The sequence below is a fragment of the Haliotis rubra genome, unplaced genomic scaffold, assembly GCF_003918875.1.
Source record: "Haliotis rubra isolate DU_JTF1 unplaced genomic scaffold, ASM391887v1 Scf278, whole genome shotgun sequence".
In the NCBI taxonomy this organism is placed as follows: Eukaryota; Metazoa; Mollusca; class Gastropoda; order Lepetellida; family Haliotidae; genus Haliotis; species Haliotis rubra.
The window spans coordinates 420,781-445,076 of NW_025766869.1; the positions used below are offsets into that span (position 1 = coordinate 420,781).

The 24,296-nt window shown below is 39.5% G+C and overlaps 1 protein-coding gene across 17 annotated transcripts in view; it reads right to left on the reverse strand.

The window, feature by feature from the left end:
- Positions 1-5,924: 5,924 nt before the first annotated feature.
- The window catches only part of LOC124281015, a 28,494-nt gene continuing 10,122 nt past the window's right edge, over positions 5,925-24,296 (reverse strand). For 5 of the 17 annotated variants that reach the window (XM_046717035.1, XM_046717025.1, XM_046717024.1 and 2 more), the window contains 19 exons: positions 23,722-23,770; positions 22,984-23,150; positions 22,229-22,277; positions 21,492-21,658; positions 20,274-20,322; positions 19,899-20,065; positions 19,556-19,604; positions 19,113-19,279; positions 18,095-18,143; positions 17,357-17,523; positions 15,955-15,991; positions 15,531-15,697; positions 13,733-13,781; positions 13,365-13,531; positions 12,284-12,335; positions 11,832-12,013; positions 9,315-9,475; positions 7,480-7,540; positions 5,925-6,063 (listed from right to left, as the gene is read on the reverse strand). In XM_046717035.1, coding sequence (XP_046572991.1) covers positions 7,481-7,540; positions 9,315-9,475; positions 11,832-12,013; positions 12,284-12,335; positions 13,365-13,531; positions 13,733-13,781; positions 15,531-15,697; positions 15,955-15,991; positions 17,357-17,523; positions 18,095-18,143; positions 19,113-19,279; positions 19,556-19,604; positions 19,899-20,065; positions 20,274-20,322; positions 21,492-21,658; positions 22,229-22,277; positions 22,984-23,150; positions 23,722-23,770 — 1,955 coding nt within the window. In that variant the 3' untranslated portion in view covers positions 5,925-6,063; position 7,480. The remainder of the gene's footprint in view (positions 6,064-7,479; positions 7,541-9,314; positions 9,476-11,831; positions 12,014-12,283; positions 12,336-13,364; positions 13,532-13,732; positions 13,782-15,530; positions 15,698-15,954; positions 15,992-17,356; positions 17,524-18,094; positions 18,144-19,112; positions 19,280-19,555; positions 19,605-19,898; positions 20,066-20,273; positions 20,323-21,491; positions 21,659-22,228; positions 22,278-22,983; positions 23,151-23,721; positions 23,771-24,296) is intronic. The other 12 variants (XM_046717029.1, XM_046717038.1, XM_046717039.1 and 9 more) reach the window with 11 other exon arrangements.

Consider the following 24,296-nt stretch of genomic DNA (forward strand, 5'->3'; position numbering starts at 1 on the left):
CCCCTATTTGATGAGGTCGCAAAATTATTCACAATTCACCTGGCACACTGGTTACACCTGTTTTGTGGTCTTAGCGCTTGTTCAATGTAGATGTGAAACGCACAATGTGATTGATATAATATCAAGTCCGTACCAGATCGCCAAACTTTTCTAGTTGGAGAGCCTCGTTTTGAGATTTCCACGATTTCCAGGTTTCCGCTGTACGACTAAGCACGTGTTTGCAATGATTAGAAGGGGCGTAGTGTTGCAATATACAAGTGATTAGATGTATCAAATAATACTGATTAATATTGATGTATCCAGGTGAATGAATTGGTATCAAAATTCTGGACTGGTTATTGTACTAAGGTGCGCAATACCACGGAACCCAGTCAGCAGGAAACGAGACTGTTGTGTAGTCAATGTTTTGACTTGTCCCCCCTACATACATACATACATGCATGCATGCATGCATACATACATACATACATACATACATACATACATACATACATACATACATACATACATACATACATACATACATACATACATACATACATACATACATACATACATACATACGTATGTACATACGTATGTACACATACACACACAAATTGATTGTATTGTATACTTGTGTATCAGCCCAACTATACCTATCAACGTCACACACTGACTTCTAACGTATGTACTGTACCTAGAAGTAAGTGAAGTTATGGTGCCATCTGATGGCATTTGCAGACTATTTCTATAAAAATATCATTGATTGTTTTGTATACCATGTATATCAACACCATTGTACCTATCAACGTCACACATGGACAACATGTACTGTACCTATAAATGCGTTAAAAAATGGTAAATAAAAAAAATGTTTCTGGGAGATCCATTTAGCGAAACTCAGACACGTGGCTATATGTGAGACTCTCAAAATGAGTCTGAGCAAAGCGTGATATAGTGTTTGCACATGGCACCGGCCCCATTGATCAGAAATGAAACATGAGTGTGCACCGCAAACCGATTGTTTGTCAATCGTTGTTATTTCATACACGAAATCGTTGGGACTTTCCACTGCTACATCTACTTGAAGGAGTTTCGTTATATGATTTTTTCTAAGACCTAAATGTATCACGAAAGCCTTAGTTACACGTAAGAAACTGGACAAGGACGAAAATGAAATTTCTGTGCATCTAATACTGAATAACACTTGGAAATCACACAAAATGCTCTTCCCTGCTCATGTGTACGGGACAGTGGGTTAGAAAAGTGGTTAAAGTGCTAGCACAATGGAGTTCATTTCGGGTCTCTCCCGTTGTAGTATTGGTAGAATTGTGCCAAAAGCGACGAAAAATCATAGTCACTCACTCAGTGTATCTCTCGAGTACAGTTTATAGAAATCTTAACAGACACTCAGACGTTCCAACAAAAGCTGAATTTGCTTGGGACTGTAGAAAAACAACCGTCTTTTAAGTATGTTTTTCCACGCTATTGGCATGTGCTGTTTGCAAGATAGGTCACCTCGGTCTCCCTGATAGGCTAAAATTCCTGCATCTGTCCGTGTCATGTAACACATGTACGTTCCCTGGTTCTATAGACAATTGCTGCGTGTGCCCTCACACTCCAGTACGTGGTTAATCGGACATGCTGACGACACCCGCCACACCTTTATCTTTTATCTCAAAGTCGTATATCATGACGGTCGCTTAGTAACGGCATTTAGTGTCAGATGTCAACGACGATAGCTATTTCCCATGCCAACCTATAGTCCGTTTGCAGTGAAAACATACCGATGAATTTCACTTTAAATAAAAAAGTAAATCGAATAAAGTGGAATAAGGTTGCGAATTCTCATAATTTTACCTTGCCAATCGAACATTTAAATCTCAGAATTTTAACAAACGATCATAGTTTCAAATCGCTTTACTTGTTTGTATTACAAGGGGGTATGCACATTAAATGAAACACCGAGAACAAGTAGGGTTGGTCTAAGTTAACGCTCATCACGTACCGCACGTGCATTTGTTTCACTGTTCCAACTACTGCCTATACCCCTTGTAATACAAACCAATAATTACGATTGAATCTATGATCGTTTGTTTAACAACTTTTATCGTAAGTTGAATAAAATTCTGAGACTTAAATTTTCAATTGGCAAGGTAAATTTATGAGGATTCGAAATCTTAATTTCACTTTATTTGGTTTACTTTTTTGTTTAAAGTGAAATTCATCGGTACGTTTTCACTGCAAACTCAACTCCTCGTGATAAACTAAGCGCCAAAAGAAAGTGTACCATGACGAAAATTGTTATGGGAAAAAATAACCAATTGCATTGAATGAAATTTCATATGTATTTGAAGGATGGATGGCTTCCACAGTATTTACAATGGTTTACACAAATTAAACAAAGCAAACTGTACAGAGAAAAGATTCACATGGGGATCAAATGTCAGTTTCACAATTTAAATCATAGAGTTTGAAATTCGTTATCGAGTTCAATGTACGCTCAGGGATGTGTGTGTGGTCAGTATCCTCCTCGAGAGTTAATGCACCCATAAACACGACGTCTTACTAACGTTGTGAGACGTCTGATGACGTCATTGGGAATGTTCTGACATTCCTGTGATAACGGTCTTCATAAGGGGTCTGGCAGTTCTCGGTCTATCCAAGGTCGTGCCTGACTGTTGAAAACGTTCCATTAATCTGTTGATGGTTTTACGGTGGCATTCAAACGTCCTTGCAACGTCGGCATGAGACGCGCCCATGTTGGTCATGTCTATTGCTCTTTCTCTTTGTTCGCGGCTTAGCCTGCGCATTTTAAATATGTTTTCCTGTCACCTAAGCTCAATGGGGTTGCATTCACAGTGATTTGGTTTCTCAATGTGAATTTTGTGCATTTGGATATGGAAAAGCATGCATTTCTGTTTTATTCACAAAGTGCACGAAATTCCAGATTGTTGGCAATTTTTTATTTGACCCACATTTGGGATACTTTTGGGTGCACAGAATTTCAAAATTTTGATGGTACGCTTTCTTTTGGCATTTAGTTTAGATCTGGGGATCGGGAACATACACCATTCCAACTGAAACAGGCAATATCGGGTACAAATGTCATTCCTTCTGGTTTATGACAAAACCTGACTTTAGCTTTTACATTATGAGAATACACTTGAGGATTTAGATCATATCCCGACATCGAACTAATTACTGACCCGACACGTTCTGTGTGAGAAATAATTGAGTGCAATCAAACCTTATCGATATATTTGTATATGGACCAACATATATTTAATGTATTATAGCTGTCATGGTGTGAAAACGGTCGTATATGGGGACGATCAAATCTAAACTTCGTTATTGTAAAATTTGCAGTGTACAGTTATCGCCCTTTCCGGTTGCTGGTTGCGCCAATCGTGGTTCGAATGTTACATTCATACTCATATAGCTCTTAGAGCCAGCTCGTTCGTTTCACCAAATGGGTCGAAGTCAAGTGGCCTGACATCCCGACATAAAATCCACAAAACAGACAGACACATACGCACGCACGCACGTACACACACACACACACACACACACACACACACACACACACACAGAGTTACGCCAATGCAAATCCCACATAAAAAAACACACACTGAACACATGGAGCACACGAGGCCTGTGTGAATCTTTGATCTTCTTACCTTCCCAGGTAGACGTGACCTACAGGCACAAGGGTCATCATTCTACAATCACAGATGGCACGTCCCGATTCCAGCTCCACAACAACATGACCTTTCCTGACACTTTACCAACCTGTTCACAACTGAACCTTCAGGTCTGAAAGGTCTCAAATCTGTTTGCTTGCTGTCCACTGCCACTCGGCTGTATTCAAGCTATATGACGGTCGTCTGTAAATAATCAAGTCTGGACCAAACATTTCAGTGACTGAAGTCATGAGCATCCACACATTTGAACTCAGGTATTCACGGGTCCTGGGTCCCGTTCTTCAAAACGATTGTAGCGCTACGACTGTCGTAAGCCTATGTTAAAGTATGGGAGATACGATCGTCTTACGGTTACGATCGCTTTGAGGAACGGGGCACTGAACGGACAGACATAGGCCAAATGAAGTCAAGAGAAACCACAGAACATCTGATATATAACTTAATAGATTGATTATGTTCTACGAAGAATTTACCAACATTAACAGTGTGTGAATTAGTTAGGAGTTTACGCTGCTTCTAGCAATATTCTGCTTCTCATGGTGGGGAAACTAGAAATAAGCCTCACACATAGTACCCTTTTTAGCTGGTAGAACAGCCAGGTGTGCGAGCTGTACGTATGAAAATGAAATTTCACTACACTCGCTTGTACATTACCTGATTGTTCTACATATAGGAGGAGATAACTTGATTGAAAACGTGAGTGAGTGAGTGAGGATGGTCCAACGCCGCTTTTAATTATATTCAAGCAATAAGATGATGAGGACAACAGAAATGGGCTTCACACATTGAATCCAATTGGGAATCGAACATGACGAGCGAACGATTTATCCACTTGGCTACCCCACCTTTCCTCGATGAAAAAGAGACATACTGGGACGGCCTTCGGAGTGGTCTACTTAGGGTTATACCACTGACAATAGGTGCCCGGTGAATATCCGGGTTAGAACTGGTCTTCAGCAACCATTACTTGTCGGATGAGGCGAGTATATGCTTGTCCTAAGAGGAGAATTACTGGATAGGGTGTTCAGGCTCGTTGACATGGTTGATTTGGCAGTTGTACACCAAACTGTCTCTACAGAAATCTCTGTCACATAATCTGGAATATTGTTGAATTATTGTATTGTTTATTTGTTGCTTGGCGCCTCACTCAGCAATATTCCAGCTATACGGCGGCAGGCTGTAATTAATCAAGTCTGTAACTGACAATCCAGTGATCAACAACGTGAGCGTAGATCTATGCAATTGGAATACGATGACATGTGTGAACCAAGTAAGCGAGAATGACCACCCGTTAGTCGTATCGTACGATAAGCTTTGTTTGCTGCAAATCAATTCTAACCAGCGAACGCTGGAAACGCTTTATGGCCAAAGTGTGTGTGTGTGTGTGTGTGTGTGTGTGTGTGTGTGTGTGTGTGTGTGTGTGTGTGTGTGTGTGTGTGTGTGTGTGTGTGTGTGTGTGTGTGTGTTTCTGAATGTTACTTCGGTAAGTTGATTTGATGGTATGAAATTTCACAAGCCAATTATATACAATTAAATTTTTGTTGTGTTCATTGTCATCGATACATTCTGATCACCTGAACGTGTTATTGTATTTATTTCCCAAAAAGGTAAAAATTAACCACGCCCACCAACGCGTACTACTTTGAACGTTCACCACTAAGGACTCCTGGGAATCCCCAAAACAGTCGAGGTCCATTTCACCATACCTGTATCATCATTGCCAGCGTTTGGAGATATGAAGGAGGAGTCTACGGCGTGACGTGCGACGGCTTTAACTACTAGGCCACCCCACTTCATATAGACATCACAGTCAATCATGAATAAAAAATCACAGTATTGTTTATTACTAAGTTAAAGTCAAATATAATACAATCGGTTGGACACATTGGGCTTAACTTATCATTTGGACTGACTGACTGACTGACTGAGTTTTGGAACCTGGCTGCAGAAATGCTTCACTAAGCCAGCTGTCCGGTTTCTTTGTGAGGTACCCTTACATTTAGCTGTTCTTTGGATACCACATTTAGCTGTAAGGATACTACTTCATGGCTGTTATAGGGTATTATATATAACTGCAGGAATGTCATCGTTGGATCGAAAAATTCCACTAATAAACCATTTCGAAACAGACTCCCCGTGCCATATATTAATTATACATTCCTTAATCTCTTGAAGCATAGTAGCTCTATATCTCGAAGTAATGATAACACACACTCGGAACAATAAACACACAAGCCAGATAGGTACAGTATGTTTATTCTCGAACAATCTACATCAACGACGACTGTTTATAATGACTACCCAATTAAGGAATGTGTGATGTTACGAAGTTCCAGGTTAAGGATGCTGTTGACATAGTTATCTATGATGCCTGAAACTGGAGACATACACAGATGACTAAATGAATGGAATGGGTGTGAAGGCGACAGCTAAAAATGAGACTAGACGGATATTGTTTTTACAAATGGAAAATTAGTAGAATCGGTAGAACAGGAACACACCTCTGCACCGACGGGTTAACATACTTGCCCACCTCTTTGCCTAGGCCTTCTGACTGTTATATTGCGTCTAATGTATTGTTAACAAATAAACACATGTATTTCTATTTGTTTCTTGTCATTAACAATATGTATGTCAACACGAAGATGAAGATGTACGGAAATTACCGATGGTATGCGAATGCAAATCAATGGAAGGGAGAAAACTCTAAATTTGTTGGGTTTTTGTCGTCTTGTCGCCTGGTACTCCATATCATGATCCGATACCCGTGCTTGAAACAGTTCAAAATTACCATTGAGGTGTTCAGTAAGATAAATACGGGCTCAGGGAACATAAACAAACATCGAGGGTACATCAGCCCATGTGCCCCTCGAGACCAGTGAACAACTTATAATGTCCCTCCTTTGCTTCTTGCTTTTTCGGTGTCCGAATGCATGATTGACTAATTATCCCGGCCGTATAGTGCCATACCACTGCGATACCATGATGTAGTTTAACATAATGACCCTACTCAGACTGATTCCATATCGACCAGTCCATGTTTCACCCCCATTTTCTCCCACAGCCTGGGAAGTTCCACCTATTTAACCTCATGTTTGAAACAGGCATTTCGATAAATGGATGATACAACATAAAGATATCTCAAAATATGGATATTATCCCAATTCTCAAAACAGTAGTCACAATATGGCTGAAATATTTTGCCGATGTGACTTTAAATCTTAACTCACTCACTCACTCTCAAAATAGGTTCTGCATCACCCAAATCTTTCTCTGGTACATACACACTCACGCTCTCTGTGTGTATCTGTCTATCTCTTTCTCTCCATATATACTCTCCATATATATTCTCTCTCTATCTCTCTTCCTCTCTATGTATTAATGTCTCTCTCTCTCTCCTCTCCCTCTCTCTCTCCTCTCATCTCAGCCCTGGTTCGTGTAGCCGGCAGAAATCTCGATTTGATTTGTCTTCTGCTCGTGACGTCAAACGTCGACCTTTTGGGCGATCTCTCTCTCTCGTCTGCATCCCACTCTTTCATCAATCGGACACACATGCACGACGAATGGGTGGGTTTAGCTGCTAACGTTTTTCTAGAGTCGAAAGATAGGACTACCGCTCAGTCTCTGGACACAAATATACTACCGCTCAGTCTCTGGATAAAAATGTATTCTTATAGTAACTGAACAGGAGCCCTAGTGAAAAGGGCGAATTTTAGGAATTCTAGACTTGCTTCATTTAGAGACAAATTAATACACACACGGCTTACTATAGTACTATAGTGTTCAGACTTACCCTAATCTTCCGGATTTGGTCCGTGGCTTAGAGGATAATATACAGCTCGTTGAAGGACCATCTGGGAACATTGAGTTTGTGTGTGAAACAAGTACTGTATAATCCGACACTCACTGGAACCATGAAAAATGTCGGATTATACAGAGTGTCGGATAATTCAATGTCTCCTTGCTTGAATATTTTTCAAACAGTACCATACATCGTAACTGGCTTATATTATGAAATTAATGCTTAATAGCTATTTTCTTGGTAAATAAAGGGAAGAAAAAAACAACAAATTCTGTATTTACATGTACATGTATATCATTGGACATGTATATCTTTGGACTGTACATGTATATCACTAACTGATCTCACCAAATTGGTAATTGATCTCACCAAATTAATTGATCTCTTTTTGAGAAAAGAGATCAATTAATTTGGTGAGATCAATTATGGTGAGACCCATTCATCCTATGCTGGACAAAACATACCTAGGTCCGCACATTGGCCACTCAGCTTGTAAACACAAAGGTACCAGCGTTCTCACACTGCTAATTACTTCCCAATTAGCAAGTGCTGGGACCAAAGAGATTACCAGTAACAGGATGTTAGTTGTCAACTGGCCATTGACAGGTTGATTGGCTATTTTAGTCCAATATGGGGAGAGGATGTCGGATTGTACAGATTAATAGTGTCACTGGGACCAGAAAATGGTTTCGGAATTCGGAATGTACAGATGTCGGATAATTCAATGATTAAGTGATGATAATATGGAAGAACGCAGCCGGGTTCCCAAAGTATGTCGGAATTCACAGATTGTCGGATAATTCAGATGTCGGATTATACAGATTAATAGTGTCATTGGGACCAGACAATGGCGTCGGAATTCGGTATGTACAGATGTCGGATAATTCAATGTTTAAATGCTGATAATATAGAAGAACGCTACCGGGACCACAAACATATGTCGGAGTTCACAGATTGTGGGATAATTCAGATGTCGGATTATACAGATTAATAGTGTCATTGGGACCAGACAATGGTGTCGGAATTCGGAATGTACAGGTGTCGGATAATTCAATGTTTAAATCCTGATAATATAGAAGAACGTTACCAGGACCCAAAAATATGTCGGAATTCACAGATTGTCGGATAATTCAGATGTCGGATTATACAGAATCCACTGTACTATTTCACGTGCACCGTGTGAACTGAAGCAATTATCATGCTCTGCTAATCACTGGATTGTTTAAACCAGATAGACAGACAGACAGACAGATAATTTATTTGAGTCTCACCTCAACATCATACATATGTACATAGAAGGGAATAATAAAACGTTGAGCCAATCTTTACAGACTTATGAGACTATATCATATAAAATACAAAACTAAAAGAATATAGGATATATAATATATATTTACAGTACGAAGTTAAGAATATAAAAGGGCATGTCGACGCCGAAGGATAAGAAAGCAGGTTTGGGCTGTATTAAAAGACACCTGTTGATTGGACAGTAAAAATCGGATGCATAGCACGTGCATATATATATATATATATATATATATAAGATCAATGTATATATGTTGCGCCAAAGGAGTCAAAGCAATCATGCAAACAAACATTATTGCCATACTTTTTTTATGTGTATGTGATACTTTTGACATTTGTTACAATTTTGACTGCATTATCAAATATTTCAGTCTAGTTACGACGGAGATAACAGCACAGGTGGGATTCGAACCCACATAGGTGTATGGCATGCCTCATAAGCACAGCGAAACCAGATACCATAGACCAAGCCTGTGCCCTAGAAGTATAATATTTATTTACAATTACTGGTGTTTTCATACCTTTCCGATAGCGTCAAGGCCTGGTTTGAACAACCCAGAGATAGAGCTTCCCAGACCGCTGACCATGTTACTCTTCTTCTGCCCAAAGGTTGTGGTAACGACTTTAGTTACATCTCTCTCTAGGGCTTGCAGGAATTCGGTAACCAGAGACCTGTACTTAGCTGAAAGATGAATACAACTCGTACAATTGTGTTCAAAGAAACCTCATTTGTCAAGAACCCCATTATGCAGGCCAACCCTCCTGGCGTTCTCATTGAGTGCGCAAGGCTTGTATTAATTCGATAGTCAGAGACCCTGTACTTGGCTATAAGATAAGTACAACTTAAAGTTGTGTTCTGTAATCCCCCCTTAATACACACCTATCTTTCTGTTTGATCACGAAGCGAACGCCAGGGTGCATGCACGTCGCAAAAACTACTGAAAGTCCTCATGGATCATAGTATGGTGATCTACCTTCAGTTGCTGGCGATCTATAGCCTGTTTTTACATTGTTTTGTTCTCTTTAATGGTATCGTTGTATGATAACATGGTAGTTTTACCTTATCGGTGGTGCTCTAGTATTTTTACAGTTCATCGTCAACAGTTGTTTTTCATTTGTAATTTTATTGCTCCTTAGTATGATAAATGATGATTGGCTGAAATATTGCCGATGTGACGAAAAATATTAATTCACTCACTCACTCACTGAACGCCAACATAGACAAGGAACAATATAAACGAGAACACCAAAATGTTAGCTACAATTACTGAATGAAGTTAGCAAAGTCACGCAAACCCATTACGGCAAATCTAGAAAACGCGGTCCACTGTGATCCTGGTTACATGCACTTAACAACCAATCCCGAAAAACAAAAGAAAATGCCTCCAAATACGTATATGACAGAAAATGAATGCAGTGCACGCAATAGGCATAACTGAAGCTGAACCTTCACAAGAGGAAGTTGCCAAACACTCTCGGGTACCCTAAAACAATTAACCGCCCGATGGATGAAATCGGGATGACTAGGCATCGTCACAGAACTAGTGCTGCAGTCAACAGCCAGAGGCATCAAACAGTCACAATATTGTCATGGATAGCCGAATAACGTCACTGACTGAACACTTTGGGTTCGTCCATAGCACACAATACTAGAAGAATGGAGGACACCAAGGGAGACAATCCGGCGTTTGACATCCAGTATGCCCAGCAGATGTCGTACCTCACGATGCGCATAGGTCATGGAGCAGATGTTGACTGTTCTATGAATATTCAATTGTGCCAAGACTCTTCGTTGCATATATTTCTGATTATGTTTTTCTTGCCCAAAAAAAAGTTGCCCAGTTAAAATAATATTAACAAGGACCTGAGTGGGTATTCATCACTGCGGCAATCTCAGTTAGCACAACCAGCTAATGTCTGGGAGTACAATCAGCCGCACATACACATACATACGCGTGCACGTCGTGAGCATTATAACGTTAAACCCTTCACCCCACCTCAAATACAGTCGATAACGTTTCTTGCCCAAATACAGTTGCTCAGAGCCAAATCCAATGATTTCCGCATCACATAGAAACCTCCGAATAATCATTGCCTGTGACATTTGTGTTTAGAAACAATTACTTTCTTGACAGATGCGACAGCTGTATGTCAAGGGAAAGATAAAACAAAAGAGCATTTAGTTTCAATTTCCTAAAGCCCGGGAAATACAAAATTATGTACTTTTGAACATACCATCTTTCCTATACTTGAAAGCAGTAATGACACACTGGGTACATGGTTTTGGCCAATATTTTCGGTGTCTTTACTACTGATTATCACAAACTAAACGAAAGGTTTTCACAAATGTACCTTGTCTTTGGAACAACAGACGCATATATCTGTATATATCAATATATAACCGACAGGTAACGATCAGTCCCGCTGCAAGAACACTTAATGCCATGAACCGACAAATGGTGAGGCGCGATGCTGAAGAAACTAGAGAGATGATGACCCAAGGTGTGAACGTTCTACAGCAACCATATTTGGTAACCATATCAGTGTACAGATGATGTTGTTTCAAGACTATGTCGTATATACAAAATTCACATTTTACCTACACTGTCCATTGAAAAGATAATGATACGATCAATGTGTATTCCTTGTGAATGTCTTAATGCTTCTTGTACATCTGATCAGGTGATACCTCGTTGGTATCTTATTACAACGCCTGCTACAATGATACAATATTACACAGTATATAAGGAGTTGCTCTTAGCAATATTCCAGCAATATAACGGCGGGGGACACCAGAAATGGGTTTCATTCATTGTACCCATATGGGAAATCGAACCCGGGACTTCGGTGTGACGAGCGAACGCTTTATCCACTAGGCTACCCCACCGCCCCTAGAATACAAGGAGTGTCTGGATGTTTCATACAAACACTCTTGACCATCTTGGGGCTTTTCGTTGTTCCCTACAGCGTAAACAAGTGTAACGACCTCCCACCGACCCATCCACTTGGCTAACCACGTGTGTAACTGCGAAACCAACCAGCAACAGCATCAATCTTCTTTTCAGCATCCTCAGGGTGCATCTCAAGGCTCTTGACCTGGGTATAGATGGTCTGAATCTCTGAGAATACCTCGTCGATGACATCAGAGAACTGTGAGGTGCCAAGGTCAAGTAGGTTCTTCAGCTCTGACATAAAAGCTTGGCTTTGCTGGACCAGATTGCTGGAATAGACAGGTATGGATCAGAAAGTTTGCTTGTTTTTTTATTAACACCGCACTCAGCAATATTCCAGCTATAATCGCGGCGGTGTGTTAACACTGAGTCTGTACCAGATAATCCAGTGATCAACATCGTGCAGCTGCGATACGATGGCATGTGTCAACCAAGTCTGAGAGCTTTCATGTGGGACAACCTCAGTATTTTAGTTTCATTTGTAGCTTGTGGACTGGATTCTAAGCTGGGTGGCAAAATAAGACATTTTCTATACATACGGCGTATCTCTCTTAAAGTGGAACAGTTTTGAAAGGGCCTGCCCAAGGAGATCTGAAAAAGTAATGGACGGGTATTATTCACATTCCTGCATGAACATTGGCTTACATCACCCTACAATTCCTGCCTGAACATCTGCTAATATCACCCTACCAATTCCTGCATGAACATCTGCTAATATCACCCTACCAATTCCTGCTTTAACATTGGCTTATATCACCCTTCCAATTCCTGTATGAACATCTGCTAATATCACCCTACCAATTCCTGCATGAACATTGGCTTATATCACCCTACAATTCCTGCATGAACATCTGCTAATATTACCCTACCAATTCCTGCATTAACATTGGCTTATATCACCCTACCAATTCCTGCATGAACATCTGTTAATATCACCCTACCAATTCCTGCATTAATATTGGCTTATAACACCCTACCAATTCCTGCATAAACATTGGCTTAAATCACCCTACCATTTCCTGCATGAACATCTGCTAATATCATCCTACCAATTCCTGCATGAACATTGGCTTATATCACCCTACCAATTCCCTGCATGAACTGGCTTATATCATCTCCCTACCAATTCCTGCATGAACATTGGCTTATATCATCCTACCAATTCCTGCATGAACATCCTCTAATATCACCCTACCAATTCCTGCATTAACATTGGCTTATATCACCCTACCAATTCCTGCATGAACATTGGCTTATATCACCCTACCAATTCCTGCATGAACATTGGCTTATATCACCCTACCAATTCCTGCATGAACATCTGCTAATATCACCCTAACCAATTCCTGCATGAACATTGGCTTATATCACCCTACCAATTCCTGCATGAACATTGGCTTATATCACCCTACCAATTCCTGCATGAACATTGGCTTATATCACCCTACCTATTCCTGCCTGAACATTGACTTATATCACCTAACCAATTCCTGCATGAACATTGGCTTATATTTATACAATTTTGCTTTTCAGACTTTGGTGCTCACACCATCATTGTAGAGCTCCATTTGTGGTTAAAAAGCATGTTGGAGTTGTAGTGATGAAACCGAAGTACTGTACCAGTGATTGTGCTGCCAACCATCTTGAGAGTGTCGTTCTTGAGGGTTTCGAGAAGACCTTTGCCCACAGTGGCGGCATATGGCACGAAGTCCGTTCCTGTCTGTTTGATAGCTCCTCCGATGGTGTTAAGGTCATCCTTCAGGCCGGTCAAGACGTCCCTTTCTGAGCTACGATTAAAAACATACATGTAACTGTGGTTTTGCATTTGAAAGAGTGGTTCGATGCACCTCAGCATTATAAATTACGTTTTAGGGTGCAATGAAGTGAATTTGGTCAATTTTCAGACATGAAACCTTTGAGCTACTCCCCAAATAGAGCAAGCACATTTTGTAGGCAAGCTTTAGGAATCAAATATCATGCATACTTACATATCTCTCTTGCCGTGGAATAGGTTTGCAAGTGCCTGACCAAGAAGATCTGAAAGAATAAAAGTGAACGGTATGTTTTTCCATTCAAAGTTTACAAACGTCCCAGGTTGTACTCTTTACTTTACCGTTTGTAATGCTTACATGGACGTATTGACCCTTAAGTGTACATTGTGCTCATGTTCTATACCTGTGAATGTGCCACTACGTTATAACAAACGCGCTTGTAAAGAACAGACGGATAAAACGAACACAGTTGTTTTTCCTCTCTTGGTCACCTGCTGCATTTTAGTCGGATTGCATATGTACGGTTAGGAGGTGAGAAGACGTGAAATTGGGTTTAACGTCGTGCTTGAGAATATTTCGCTCATATGACGACGTGCATGCATGTGTATGTGTATGTGCGGCTGCTTGTATTACCCCAGACTGAAGCTGGTTTTATAGTGCTAGCCCACTGAGATACCATGCCGCAGTGAAGCATGAATACCCCACTCAGACACATTATACTGACTCCGAGCCGACCGGTCCTTGTTGTACCCATGAATGCCAAGCGCCAGACAGGGACCAACAAGCACCATATTTAACGTCTTTTGATTTGACGCGGTCGGGGAACCCGCGACCTGCCGCTCTCCGGGCGGACGCTCTAACCACTACACCACGGATGCGGTCCTCAAAATAGGGAAGTATACCCAACATAGTGTTCCCCATTGATGAATCAAATGTGTATGTGGTCTCCACATATCCTCTGCAACCTTGTGATAGCTTTCGACCATGTAATATACGTATGCAACTTTTGAGTTCCGGAGGACCTCCAAAATTGTGAAATGTAGACAACAAAGGTTCGAATATTTAAGCCTAAAAATGAGTCTTGAAAAGTTTAATTCACATCTGAAATCTCCCAGGTGGTGTTCATTTTAACAGCGCACTGATTTTTCACGCGTGAGCTCACATGTGAAACAAACATGTTTCACTGGACGTTTTTATGCCTGTTTGAGATGGATAAATCAGTGGAAGGGAACTGGTCGTTTGACCATCACTGAAAGATATCAGATTATCAATAGACCGGAAGCCTAAGTTTGATTTCAAGGCAAGATTGCCTTAAATTTCACTTGAAATAGAATAGTATGGTAGACATGGAGTTGTTCAATGCAATTCTCTGCTTATGACTTCAGCTAATTGTATGGTCATGTGAAGCTAAATGTTCTTCGTAAGTGTTTGTTGTGGCGCCACAGTTTGATAGTGATTCGTAAATATATATGTAAACCATAGGCAAAATCGTGCAATGTGCCTTGCTTATAGCCGAGATCTGTGAATATGGACAGAGTTTTGCTGCTTTATTTACAGTAACGTATTGGTGTTTATGCACACAATTGTGTGGCTTATGTGAGTGGTTCATATGATTATGTCTTCAACGTCTAAGTGCACACTGTGTTGTGGCGTTCAAATAATTTCACCATTGCACATCTCACCGGTGATTGTGCCTCCAACCATCTTGAGAGTGTCGTTCCCAAGAGTTCCCAGAAGCGGCAGTTGAAATGTGCATTATCGTTAGCTATTTTATAGTTAACATTAGCCGATACAATCAATGAAAGCGTTTCTTGGTATGTTCAGAGAGTATTTGGAAAAAGTGGAATTCTAAGTTTGTGAATTCAAAGAAAACCTCAAAGGAATTGCTTGGACGTTTGCAATCTTATAAAAAACAACGACTGACGTCAATGAATTTACGGTCTTAAACGTCTTCTTATCGTCTTTGTGTGCATTTCATCGAATCTTGAAATATTTCCGTCAACGTATATTTTACCACTCAGTGTTCCTCCCACCATCTTGAGAGTGTCGTTCTTAAGAGTTCCCAGAAGATCTTTGCCAATGCCTGCAGCATATGGTACGAAGTCCTTTCCTGTCTGTTGGACAGCACCACCGATGGTTTGCAGATCGTTCTTGATGTCCGTCAGGATATCCCTTTCTGAGCTACGAATTCATAATAATTCATATGATCTGGTGCGGTATTTGTTAGGGTGTCTTTCTAAATGATCGCTCTAGGTATGTTAACAATATCCAGTGGGGGTCAAGGGGTGTGAATGGTATGTGCGCATATCTGAAATGCAGCAGTGTAATTAAGTTTCATCAGATATTGAGACTGACAGCTCCTCCTTAGTAGAACATACACTTGGTACAATACACTTAAAGGTGGATCACAATAAGTATAGGATATTGTGTATACTTACAGATCTCTCTTGCCATGGAATAATTGCCCAAAAACATCTGAAACAGAAGAATTTGTTTTGTTTTTGTGAAAAGTGTTTTTTCACTAGGTTTTCATAAATTATCTTCGTTGTGGTGTTCAAGGTAATGTTAGTATTATATACATCCGGTGTTAGTGAGGGTAAAGGGATTAATGTGGTTATTATAATTGCATTGTTTAAATTGCATATATTACCATTGTTATCATTGTTCTAAGGACGGATCAGATGGAACTACACTAACCATCAAAGGTTTAGACTCACTAGTGTTAATGTAGCCACTTACTTCAGTCAACTGTTCTGAACTAGATTGTGCTAAATATTCCATACTGTTTAAAGGAACTGATGTATTGTAAAACAAATTCGTAACGTTGAAAAGATTATTGTAATGAGTTCAATAAATGATGAAACTGGCTGAAAATTGGCGAATTCTTAACAAAACTTTACACCAAAACGCAGCTGTTTACATGCACGATACTAGTATTTGCATATGCTTTTCAACATTTTGATGCATAATTCTCGTGCAGTTCACCTGCATAAGGTTTGCATTTGGTTCCCACAAGTTAGTGGAAAAATTCATCTTCGATGTAACCACATGTATATACATAACATATAGTGAGTGCTTTAAGTGAGTCTAAACTTTTGATGGGTAGTATACTTTACTACAATGAAACACTGTTGTGTCATACTCTAATGTTGCGTCGACTGTACGGGTGTCTCGAAGTAAAAGCATGGCCCTTATATATTCCTTTTAAGTGATCATTTTGCGGATGAATGGATCCTAGAAAAAACCCAAGTATACTTCGAAGACAACTTCGATACAATATTGTTTGTCTGCATACTGACTTAACCAAAACCCTAAGGGTTAGAAAATGTTTGATTTCAGAGTGGAACTAAGTTGAATTCTGTCAAATGTATCCCCTCTGAAAACCGCTATTCAATATAACAAAGGTAGCTAGTAACAAGCTACTGAGCATCTTTAAATATTATCTCCTGTCTTTCAGTAGTGTCGATATTTATTTTTTCAATCCTGAATCGTTATGCACAGGCCTGCATGTGAAACACTCGAGGCGATCTCACTGATCTTTACAGTGGGGCGGTGGGGTAGCCTAGTTGTCAAAGCGTTCGCTTGTCACGCCAAAGACGTGAGTTCCATTCCCCACATGAGGACAATGTGTAAAACCTATTTCTGGTGTCCCCCGCCGTGATATTGCTGGAGTATTGCTAAAAACAGCGTAAAACTAAACCCACTCACTCACTCACTCACGCCTGTATTTTTGGCTTGGCAAATCTGTGGAAGGGAAATGGTCAAGTGTCCGTTGCTGACAGATATGAAAGCATGGTGTTGTGGTGTTGAAATATTATTGTGTGATAGGACATGATTTACCGCTGACTGTGCCTCCAACCATCTTGGCGGTGTCGGTCACGAGGGTTCCCAGGAAATCTTTGCCAATGCCTGCAGCAAATGGTATGAAGTCCTTTCCTGTTTGTATGACAGCACCACCGACGGCTTCAATGTCATTCTTGATGTCGATCAGAAGATTCCTTTCTGAGCTACGAGTTGACAAGAAATATTTGCTTTAGGATTCTGTTTGTTTTCTTTTCCTTTTCGTTGTTGATGGGTCTATTTATAATCTCTCAGAGTATGACAACAGTATCAAGTGAAGGTGTATATTTGTATATTTTAGATGATAAGTAATTAGGTTATATCAGTCGTCGATATCTTTAAAGGTACTATTTCACACCACACTTCTCTAAAAATATATAATGCATTTCTCTCACTAATACTATCAGCCCTCAGAGAAACTACCATATGATATATTCCAAACAAATGTGTATTTAGATTACAATATTAAATTAAAAAGTTCGGATGACTATAATTATAATAATTTATATGATCTAATGCTGTGATTGTTAGGGTTCCTTTCTGAATGAACTCTCTAAGTGTATGAACAATATCCAGTGGGGGACTACGGGTGTGAATTGTGTGTGCTTATATCTGAAATACCGTAATTAAGTTTCATCAGGCAGTGACATTGACAACTGCTCCCTTAGTAGAACATACACTTGGTACAATACTCTTAAAGGTGAATCAGAATAAGTATAGGATATTGTGTATACTTACAGATCTCTCTTGCCATGGAATAATTTCGATAGAGCTTGCCCAAGAAGATCTGAAACAGAAGTGAAGGGGTTTTCGTGAAAATTGTTTTTGCCATAGTTTTCAATAAATTATCTTCGTTGTGGTGTTCACGTTAGAGTTAGTACTGTCTAAATTCCGGTGTTAGTGATGATAAAGGGATTACAGTGGTTATTATCATTGCATTGTTTATATTGCTGCTGTCTTGCATATATTACCATTGTTGTTATGCTACGGAAAGGCCAGGCCATATGGAACTAATATACTATAGTGGAACAATGTCGAGTCGGACTCGTATGTGTCGAATGTAGGGTTATCTCGAAGTGAAAGCTTGATCCCTGTACATTCCTTTTAATGACTAATTTGAGGCTCTGTCGAACCTACAAGACTTCAAAGTATTTACGTACGTACCTTCACCTTTGATACAATATTGTTTGACTAAACCGAACCCGAAGGATTTGTTAGAATATGTTTAATTTCAGAATGGAATTAAGTTAAATTCTGTCAAATGTAGTCCCTATCCACCATGGACACCACTATTCCATATAACAAAACTAATGGAACAGTTTGATCCACTGGATATTGTAACTAAACGTGGATACCATAGATCTGAACAATGTCAGAAAATGTCACAAGCTACTGAGAATCTTTAAGTATTATCTCCTGTCTTTCAGTATTGTCAATATATACCTTATCACTCTAAATCGCTATGCATAGGCCTGCATGAGAAACACTCGAGGCGATCTCACTGATCCTAGGACGAGAGCGGTGGGGTATCCTCGTTGTCAAAGCTGGGTACAATGTGTGAAGCTTTTTCCTGGATTCCCCCGCCGAGATATTGCTGGAATATTGCTAAAAGCGGTGTAAAACTAAACTTACTCAAACCTGTGTTTCTGGGTTGGTTTGTGTGTGGAAGGGAAAGGGCCATGTGTCCGTTGGTGACAGATATGAAAGCATGGTGTTGTGGTGTTGAAATAATATTGTGTGATTGGACATGATTTACCGCTGACTGTGCCTCCAACCATCTTGGCAGTGTCGTTCATGAGGGTTCCCAGGAGATCTTTGCCAATGCCTGCAGCAAATGGTACGAAGTCCTTTCCTGTTTCTTTGAAAGCACCACCGATGGTTTGCAAGTCATCCTTGATGTCGGTCAGAAGATTCCTTTCTGAGCTACGAGTTGATAAAATATTTGCTTTAGGATTCTGTTTGTTTTATTGTTTTGTTTATATATGGAAGAATCTCTCACAGTATGTCAGCAGTATCCAGTGATGATTAAGGAATGTCAGGTGTATGCTTGGATATCTGACATGAAAAGTTAAGTTATATCAATCGTCGATATTTGTAAATGCTTCCAAAGTAGACCCTATGCTGGATAGAATCAGGAGGTTGTAAATCAGGAGATTTAAAGGTGGATCATGATAAGTATGGGGTGTTGGGTAAACTTACAGATCTCTCTTGCCATGAAAAAGGTTTGCAAGAGCCTGACCAAGAAGATCTGAAACCAAGGAAATCGCGGCAGTTGAAATGTGCTTTATCGTTAACTATTTTATTGTTACCATTAGCCGATACAATCAATGAAAGCGTTTCTTGTAATGTTCAGAGAGTATTTGGAAAAAGTGGAATCCTAAGTTTGTGAATTCAAAGAAAACCTCAAAGGAATTGCTTGGACGTTTGCAATCTTATAAAAACAACGACTGACGTCAATGAATTTACGGTCTTAAACGACTTCTTATCGTCTTTGAGTGCATTTCATCGAATCTTAAAATATTTCCGTCAACGTATTTTTTACCACTCAGTGTTCCTCCAACCATCTTGAGAGTGTCGTTCTTAAGAGTTCCCAGAAGATCATTGCCAATGCCTGCAGCAAATGGTACGAAGTCCTTTCCTGTCTGTTGGACAGCACCACCGATGGTTTGCAGGTCGTTCTTGATGTCAGTCAAGATATCCCTTTCTGATCTACGATTTGAAACAAAATGTATTTAATCTGGCATCTCTAAGTACGTGAATGATCTCAAGTGGGGACTAGGGGTGTGAATTGTATGTGCGTATATCTGAAATGCAGTAATTAAGATTTATTAGACATTGACATCAGCTCAGTTAATAGAACATACACTTGGCACTTAAAGGTGGATCACAATAAGCATCAGATATTGTGTATACTTACAGATCTCTCTTGCCATTGAATAATTTCGATAGAGCTTGCCCAAGAAGATCTGAAAAGAAGTGGAGGAGTTTTCGTGAAATGTTTTTTATTCATTAGATTTTCAAAAATTATCTTCGTTGTGGTGTTCACGTTAATGTCAGTATTATCTACATTTCGGTGTTAGTGATGATAAAGGAATTAATGTGGTTATTATAATGGCATTGTCTATATTGCTGCTGTCTTGCATGTTTTACCATTGTTGTTATACTCCTAAAAGGCGGCGTCTTATGGAACTAATATCCTATAGTGGAACACTGTTGAGTCGGACTCGTATGTGTCGATTGTACGGTTGTCTCGAAGTAAATGTTTGATCCCTGTACATTCCTTTTAGTTAACAGGCAGCTTGGGTTATCCGGGGTAATAATGGCCTTGATTGTTAGCGCTATGAGCATACCTAGTGTGGAGTTTGGCGCTATATAAATGGACACATTATTATTATTATTATTATTAATATTTTGAGGCTCTGTCGAACTTACAAGACTTCGAAGTATTTACGTACGTACCTTCAACTTTGATACGATATTGTTTGACTGCATATTGGCTAAACCGAACACTAAGGATTTGTTAGAATATGTTTAATTTCAGAATGGAACTAAGTTAAATTCTGTCAAATTTAGTCATTATTCACACTGGACACCACTATTCCATAAAACAAAACTAATGGAACAGTTTGATCCACTGGATATTGTAAGAAAACGTGGATACCATAGATCTGAACAATGTCAGAAACTGTTCTTATCTTTCCCCAACGGCGGCACCCGTCACAAGCTACTGAGAATCGTTATGTATTATCTCCTGTCTTTCAGTATTGTCAATATTTACTTTTTCACTCTGAATCGGTATGCAGAGTCCTGCATGTGAAACACTCGAGGTAATCTCACTGGCACTACGAGGACACCGGTAGGGTAGCCTAATGGTCAAAGCGTTCGCTCGTTACGCCGAAGACCCGGGTTCGATTCCCACACGGGTAAAATGTGTGAAGCTCATTTCTGGTGTCTCCCATCGTGATATTGCTGGAGTATTGCTAAACGCGGCGTAATACTAAACTCACTCACTCACGCCTCTATATCCGGGTTGGTAAATCTCCGGAAGTGAAATGGCCATATGTCCGTTGGTGACAGATATGAAAGCATGGTGTTGTGGTGTTGAAATAATATTGTATTATTGGACATGATTTACCGCTGACTGTGCCTCCAACCATCTTGGCAGTGTCGTTCATGAGGGTTCCCAGGAGATCTTTGCCAATGCCTGCAGCAAATGGCACGAAGTCCTTTCCTGTTTCTTTGAAAGCCCCGAGGATGGTCTGCAGGTCATTCTTGATGTCGGTCAGAAGATTCCTTTCTGAGCTACGAGTTGACAAGAAATATTTGCTTTGGGATTCTGTTTGTTTTGTTTTGTTTTATGTTGTTGTTGGGTTTGTTTATAATCTCTCAGAGTATGACAACAGTATCAAGTGAAGGTGTATGTTGGTATATTTTAGATGATAAGTAATTAGGTTATATCAGTCGTCGATATCTTTAAAGACACTATTTCACACCACACTTCTCTAAAAATATATAATGCATTTCTCTCACTAATACTATCAGCCCTCAGGGAAGCTACCATATAAATTATTCAAAACAAATGCGTATTTAGATTAGATATTAAATTAAAAAGTTCGAATGACTATAATGATAATAATTTAAATGAGCTGATGCTGTGTTTGTTAGGGTTCCTTTCTGAATGATCTCTCTAAGCATGTGAACAGTATCCAGTGGGGCACTACGGGTGTGAATTGTGTGTGCTCATATCTGAAATACCGTAATTAATTTTCATCAGACAGTGACATTGACAACTGCTCACTTAGTAGAAGGTACACTTGGTGCAATACTCTTAAAGATGAATCACAATAAGTATAGGATATTGTGTATACTTACAGGTCTCTCTTGCCATGGAATAATTTTGAAAGAGCTTGCCCAAGAAGATCTGAAACAAAAGTGGAAGGGGTTTCGTGAAAATTGTTTTCATAAATTATCTTCGTTGTGGTGTACAAGGTAGTGTTAGTGTTATCTACTTTCCGTTGTTAGTGATGATAAAGGGAGTAATGTAGCTATTATAATTGCATTGTTTATATTGCTGCTGTCTTGCATATATTACCATTGTTATTATGTTGCTAAACGGTTGGGTCATATGGAACTACTTTACTACAGTGAAACACCGATGTGTCGGACTCTAATGTTGTGTCGACCGCGTGTTTGTCTCGAAGTACAAGTATGGCCCTTGTATATTCCTTTTTAGTGATGATTTAGCGGATGTGTGGATCCTAGAATAACTCGAAGTATTTACCTACGTACCTTCAACCTCGATACAATATCGTTTGATTGCATATTGACTTAACCACATCCTAAGGATTTGTTAGAATATGTTTAATTTTAGAGTGATACTAAGTTGAATTATGTCAAATGGATACACTCTGGACGCAAATATTCCATATAACAAAGCTAGCTAGACTCATGCTACTGAACATCTGTAAGTATTATCTCCTGTCTTTCAGTAGTGTCGATATTTACTGTTCCACTCTGTATTTCCGGGTTGGTAAATGTGTGGAAGGGAAAATGACCATTTGTCCGTTGGTGACAGATATCAGATGTTGTAGTGCTGAAATAATACTGTGTGATTGGACATGATTTACCGCTGACTGTGCCTCCAACCATCTTAACAGTGTCGTTCATGAGGGTTCCCAGGAGATCTTTGCCAATGCCTGCAGCAAATGGCACGAAGTCCTTTCCTGTTTCTTTGAAAGCCCCGCCGATGGTCTGCAGGTCATTCTTGATGTCGGTCAGAAGATTCCTTTCTGAGCTACGAGTTGACAAGAAATATTTGCTTTGGGATTCTGTTTGTTTTGTTTTGTTTTATGTTGTTGTTGGGTTAATTCATCAATCTCTCAGAGTATGACAACAGTATCAAGTGAAGGTGTATGTTGGTATAGTTTAGATGATAAGTAATTAGGTTATATCAGTCGTCGATATCTTTAAAGACACTATTTCACACCACACTTCTCTAAAAATATATAATGCATTTCTCTCACTAATACTATCAGCCCTCAGGGAAGCTACCATATAAATTATTCAAAACAAATGCGTATTTAGATTAGATATTAAATTCAAAAGTTCGAATGACTATAATGATAATAATTTATATGATCTGATGCTGTGTTTGTTAGGGTTCCTTTCTGAATGATCTCTCTAAGCATGTGAACAGTATCCAGTGGGGCACTACGGGTGTGAATTGTGTGTGCTCATATCTGAAATACCGTAATTAATTTTCATCAGACAGTGACATTGACAACTGCTCACTTAGTAGAAGGTACACTTGGTACAATACTCTTAAAGGTGAAACAGAATAAGTATAGGATATTGTGTATACTTACAGGTCTCTCTTGCCATGGAATAATTTTGAAAGAGCTTGCCCAAGAAGATCTGAAACAAAAGTGGAAGGGGTTTCCGTGAAAATTGTTGTTTCATTATGTTTTCATAAATTATCTTCGTCGTGGTGTACAAGGTAGTGTTAGTATTATCTACTTTCCGGTGTTAGCGATGATAAAGGGATTAATGTGGTGTTTATATTGCTGCTGTCTTGCATATATCACCATTGTTATTATGTTGCTAAACGGCTGGGTCATATGGAACTACTTTACTACAGTGAAACACCGATGTGTCGGACTCTAATGTTGTGTCGACCGCGCGTTTGTCTCGAAGTACAAGTATGGCCCTTGTTTATTCGTTTTTAGTGATGATTTAGCGGATGTGTGGATCCTAGAATAACTCGAAGTATTTACCTACGTACCTTCAACCTCGATACAATATTGTTTGATTGCATATTGACTTAACCACATCCTAAGGATTTGTTAGAATATGTTTAATTTTAGAGTGGAACTAAGTTGAATTATGTCAAATGGATACACTCTGGACGCAAATATTCCATATAACAAAGCTAGCTAGACCC